This window comes from Monopterus albus, unplaced genomic scaffold (assembly GCF_001952655.1).
Source record: "Monopterus albus unplaced genomic scaffold, M_albus_1.0 scaffold551.1, whole genome shotgun sequence".
In the NCBI taxonomy this organism is placed as follows: Eukaryota; Metazoa; Chordata; class Actinopteri; order Synbranchiformes; family Synbranchidae; genus Monopterus; species Monopterus albus.
In genome coordinates this window covers 24,982-30,601 of record NW_018128431.1, presented here as the reverse complement: position 1 = coordinate 30,601, position 5,620 = coordinate 24,982, and the positions used below count along the sequence as shown (strand labels likewise).

General features: G+C 42.5%; 2 protein-coding genes across 3 annotated transcripts in view; both read left to right on the top strand.

Annotated features, from left to right (window-relative positions):
* The window catches only part of LOC109953138 (E3 ubiquitin-protein ligase MARCH5-like), a 5,177-nt gene extending 1,213 nt beyond the window's left edge, over positions 1–3,964 (top strand). Inside the window, 7 exon segments of the mRNA XM_020588548.1 lie at positions 514–601; positions 987–1,189; positions 1,497–1,627; positions 1,720–1,784; positions 1,786–1,877; positions 2,423–2,589; positions 2,890–3,964. Coding sequence (XP_020444204.1) covers positions 579–601; positions 987–1,189; positions 1,497–1,627; positions 1,720–1,784; positions 1,786–1,877; positions 2,423–2,589; positions 2,890–3,054 — 846 coding nt within the window. The 5' untranslated portion in view covers positions 514–578 and the 3' untranslated portion in view covers positions 3,055–3,964.
* Positions 3,965–4,409: 445 nt separating this feature from the next.
* Positions 4,410–5,620, top strand: part of LOC109953131 (BTB/POZ domain-containing protein KCTD9-like) — a 5,742-nt gene continuing 4,531 nt past the window's right edge. For both annotated transcript variants that reach the window (XR_002273855.1, XM_020588531.1), the window contains exons 1-4: positions 4,410–4,570; positions 4,732–4,853; positions 4,941–4,984; positions 5,331–5,424. Coding sequence is in view for 1 of the 2 variants with exons in the window: in XM_020588531.1 (XP_020444187.1) it covers positions 4,523–4,570; positions 4,732–4,853; positions 4,941–4,984; positions 5,331–5,424 (308 nt within the window). In the remaining variant the exon portion in view is untranslated. The remainder of the gene's footprint in view (positions 4,571–4,731; positions 4,854–4,940; positions 4,985–5,330; positions 5,425–5,620) is intronic.

Sequence of the window (5,620 nt, the reverse complement as noted above, 5' to 3'; positions counted from 1 at the left end):
ATACCTGGTTTTTCTGAATTATTGGATAGTTGCTGGCTGCACTTTGAACCATAGACTGTAAACAACTCATAGACATCTGAAACTTCAGAATCAGAATCCGCTTTATTGGCCAGGTGTGATGGAGACACGAGGAATTTGACTCAGGTACATCAGCTCTCGATGTGCAAAACAGTAAACTTGACAAGTTGGCCCAACTGGACACACAGGTTACAAACCAAAAAGGTTCAAAACACTGATTTATTATTTTAAAATGTCTTGTATTTTATAAGCTCTTTTTTTAATGTAAAATTTTAATTTAAAAAGTAGCCAGCGACCCGAGCTGTCAAATACATGTGGTGGAGTAACAAGTACAGTTTTAACCTCTAAAATGTAGTGAAGTAGAAATGTAAAAAATAAAACTACTTGAGTAAAGTCCAAGTACAAATTGTACTCAGTTACCTAGTTGCCACTAACTGTTCCTCAGAGAAAGCACCATAAAGTGTTTGCATTTGTATGTACGTGTTGATTTCATAGGTCATTGCTGTGGTCTGAAGGGTTCATGAGAACATCGAGGAGAGCAGAGCCTGTTCACTAACATCATGGCTGAGGAGGAGCCTGAGAAGTAAGAGCACCACTACTGCGCCATGTTATTCTGCTATGATCTTATTGTTGGACACCTCAGATAGATCTCTGGTTCTGATGCAACACTTGTGATAATTTTTAAAAAATTAAACAGTGTTAGTGTAAAGAAATGTTAAGTTAGTGGAGATCATCTTTGCATGACACCTCCAACAGTCTGTATGGTATTTTGCACACTGAAACTGAGCCAAAGCAACTATAAAATACTTTGTGTTAATTACCAGCCTGCCACTGAGTGGATGATATGTATAATCTTAATTATCCACCTTTTTCCTGCATGACATGGTTTGAAACCTTACTGATCGGATACCTCGGTTCACAGGTTAGTAACTCTGTGTTGTTTGTGTGCGTGTGCACGTGCTTTCCAGACACTGCTGGGTGTGCTTTGCCACGGAGAGGGACGACCAAAGCGCGGAGTGGGTGAGCCCCTGCAGGTGTAAAGGCTGCACGAAATGGATCCACCAGTCGTGTCTGCAGCGCTGGCTGGACGAGAAGCAGAAGGGAAACAGCGGAGGAGCGGTCAGCTGTCCACAGTGTGGCACTGAATACCATATCATCTTCCCCAAGATGGGCGAGTGACACAACACAGATTAAAGGGGCATTCCGCTGATTCTACACACAAAGTTCATTTTTCTGGTCATGTTGTGTTCAACTCAGCTTGTATAAAGTGTTTGTTCAAGTCTGAGACAATGGCTCCTGTGACACCACATGTCAGATAATCTCAGCTTTGGCTTAGTGCAACATTTCATATTTTAAACCATAAACAGGAAGTGTGGGGTTAAAGAGAAATGGGCATTTAGGAGGCAGAGGATCTAAGGCACTACTGATTTGCATTGTGTCGAATAAGCCCACACTCATCTTGTCATGTCCTTCCTCAGGCCTGCTGGTCTATTTCCTGCAGCAGGTAGACAAAGCTCTGTCGCGGGTCAGTCCCTTCGCTGCTGTTGGGGTGGTGGCCGGCACTATCTACTGGTCTGCTGTCACATACGGAGCTGTGACGGTCATGCAGGTGCACAGACTTAACATCATATCACACAGAAAGATTATATTCAGAGTGTCACAGTCTGTAGGATCTTCAAGTCTTTGCATGTTAATGTGCAGGTTGTGGGACATAAGAAGGGGCTGCATATGATGGAGCGAGCCGACCCTCTCTTCCTGCTTTTTTTTTGTGGTGCTGGTCCTGGGGAAGATGATCCGCTGGGAGGATTATGTAGTGAGGCTGTGGCAGCGGATCTACTACAAACGCACACTCCCCTCAGGTACATACACACACTGGATCGCAAAATGTATCTTTCAACCATGAGAAAGAAATTGTTGGTGGATAAATATGGAGATGGACATTGATGACTGATGTATTTCAGCTGCAAATAAAAAGCTTTACAACCTTGTATGATGTAATTTATGGTTTTAACAAAAACATTGCATTCCAGTCCACAAAGAACACATACAACTAACTCATTTGAACAAATGTAAAACCGTTTTACAGATAAATGTGTCCAGCTTGATTAAATATGAGTAAATATTTGAACATCCTGCTGAGGATATAAATGTCTCAGAATGTTTCTGAGGGTTTTTTGTTGACTTTGAGCTTAATGTGTGTGCAGGGATCACCTGTCTATTCAGAGCTTTGGCTCTTTTCACAGTTTCTGATCCATAAATACATGTTGCTTTTAATGTTGGAAAAATTAAATACCCTGCTTATCAGTACTGTCATGTGGGAACAGATATTGATAAACAGGCAAAACAGGATTGGTGCTGTAGTGTGTATATACAAGTACTAACCAGGCGGGGCGTTTTACCTCAGGTTCCTATTGGTATCTGCCACGTGTCCCTGCTGATGGGCCCGGTGCTGGAGACCACCTCTCTGTGTCCAGGACTCTGTGTGGAGCTCTCATCTTCCCCTCCATTGCCAGTCTGGTGGGAAGGCTGCTGTTTGGACGGGTGCCCTCTAATCTGCAGCGCACGATACTGGTGAATGTTCCTGATGACCTCTACATGTGATTCTGGAAACATGCTGTAGAGGGGTTGCGCTCTGATATTCAGCTTGTTGTATTATGGTTAATTAGTCGAGACAGTGGAAAAAGAAAATTCAGGGCTCTGTTTTTGCAGCAGAGCAGTTTGGGATTGTCTCCTTGACCATCTACCTTTTATACAGAACAGCATGGTAGAAAATCGGTGCAGTAATCCTGCCATGAACAGGTGGTGCACACGTAAGAGGGCCTTAAGTGTCATTATCACATCTGTGTTGATTATAGCTCCTCTTTCCTACAGGGTGGCATCGCATTTGTGTTGATCAAGGGAGTGCTGAAGGTGTATTTCAAACAGCAGCAATACATCATGCAGGCCAACAGACAGATCCTCAACTACCCAGAAACCAGCGGCGACGGACAGAGTGAAGGTGCAGAGGACGACACAGAGGACAGTGGGAATGAATAGTTTCACTGCCTGGGTAGAGGCTATAGAGGAGTCACAGACAACTGAGCAAAACCAAATATATTATACACAGTGCAGAACTAAGCTGAGGGCTGTTGAGGCTATGGGCAGGTGGAAATGTCTGGTAGAAAGGAGATGGCTTTATCAAACGTTAAGTGGAATGACCAATAACTAGGCCGCTATCTGTATGAATTTCCAAGGAGCCTTTTACTGTGCGACTTCAAAGAGGTCTTTGCCATCTGTGACTGTACCATGACCTGAATGTTAACGCTACTGAACCAACACTTTCAGCCTCATTCTTTCGTTTCTGTCTCAGAGATACTTGAAGATGTTTATAAAACATGATTTGTTGCTGTATCTTTAATTATGGTCAGCTGAGAAATCAGAAGTCAGTTCAGGTGTGATGCATAATGACCCTATTCACCCATAAAGATGCAGCGTGTTCACATGCACGTGACTAACCATGTTTCAGTCAGCTTTGTGCCATTGTTTGGTTTCCTAAATGTTTTGTGTATAAGAGCATTGTCTGATAATTGGGGTAGAGACTTGGAGAGCACCGATGCCAGGTGGTGTTAAAGTGACCCGCCACCTCTCCCATGTGTCGGTTTTGAACCTGACCAGCTGAATTGATGCTGCCTGCTGCAACAGAGCCAGTGTGATCCTGTCACTTTGATTGCACATGGTCAGTGGGGTGTGGTTATCTGTGACTCAGGTGGTGGCTTCCTCTTGTAGCACCTAAAGCAGAACTGTTCAACCTCAGTGCTCAGAGTCCACATGTGCTTGTGTGATATGCAGGTGTGGTCATGGGAGATTAAAACACTGATGTAATATTTGTTTGGGATATGTACATTAGAATTAAAGTTTTCTGGTTTATTATGGAGCTATTCATACCCCCGAAAATAAAGCAAAAAAAGAAATTACATGCACAAATTTATTTGATTGTTGAGCTCAAGAACAAAAAATTTGAGAAAATATGTTTAAATGTTGTCTTCTGAGTGCTTTCTTTGCAGTCAGTGCACCTGTATTATAAATTGAGCACTTGTGTGTTGTGAAAAATGTTTAACGAAGCTTTGTTAAACAAATGTATCCTCATTTCTTCACAACTGGATTACCAGAAAGATAAAGCAGAACCTAAGTACATTTACACAAGTATGGCACTTAAGGATAGTTTTGCTGAAATTATTGTAGGTTTTTACTCTAGTACATTTATCTGACAGCTCAAAAACTGGCACAAAATGTGTTGGAAAAAGTAAAAACATTTGTCTAGCTAGTACTACTCAGCGAGACGTGTAGGTCCCACCCCGTCTGTTTGCTGATTGGCTGCTGCGTTGTCCTTTAATAACTGATTGGCTAATTCTGCTGCTGCATAGCGGAGTTAGGGAAGAGAGGGAAGGAAGTCCCTGGTGCAAAAAAAAATTATGTGTTTTGGATAAAATACACATTTTGACTGTTCACTTGATCTTAGTCTGACATGAGAAGAGTCACACTGTTTGTCAACGGAACCTGCACAAATGGAAAGGTAAGCTATGAAAGATAAGACAGGGAAATAAGGCATGTACATTATGTACATGCTAAACAAGATGGCTAGTTTAGCTCGTGTTAGCGTTTGGAGCTAATGTCTGACATTTAGTTTAATTCGCCGTGTGGTAGCATCAGCTGATGAGCGGTGTTGTCGTACAGGTGGTGGCCGTGTACGGTTCCATGGAGGATTTACTGTCCGTGGCCAGTTCAAAACTGGGAATAAGAGCCTCTAGTGTTTATAACGGGAACGGCGGCCTCATAGACGACATAACACTGATCAGGTGAGATCAAACGTGTCAGGCTGTAGCATCACGTGTGAAATGGTCACGTTGTTGTGGTGTCATAGCAAAGACTGTCTCTGCCTGCAGAGATGACGATGTGCTGTACATATCAGAGGGCGATTCGTTTGGAGGTAAGAATTCAGATCATTTAGTAAAACATCACTACTGACAATGTAGAAATACTTAAATAAACGTTCAGAAGCATTATCAGAAAGGTGTAATGAAGTATCAAAACAATAATATAGTAGAGAAGTACTTGTTTTGCACAGAAATGGCCCCTATGACCACCATGATACACTAAGACAAACCCTCAGTGTAATGCTACTCTCACATTTAGCTTTAACATTTAGTTGTTTAGTTTTAATGTGCTAAAAATGGAAATTCTATTTTCATATATAGAGCAGAAACTGAGCCTGTGGTGTCATCAGTTTCCTTAAGGGTTTGCCAGTTATCTACAGTGCATGTACTTGTGTGTAGATCCTCAGGAACACTTCAGAAGTCCTGAAAAGAGACAGGCTCACACTGACTGGCTGACGCTCAACGTCGGTGGACGCTGCTTCACCACCACAAGGTGACTATGACTGTGGTGTAGGCAGCAGTTTATAATAACGTTAATACAATGTGCACCAGTGTTGTTCTGAGTTCTGATCTGTGATCATCTGAGAAAACTTCTGCAGTTTCAATAAAATAAATAAATCCCAGCAGACCACTGGGTTGAGCGTAGGCTTTGTGTGTGAGAGTTCTAACAACCACACCTGGCCCTGCTG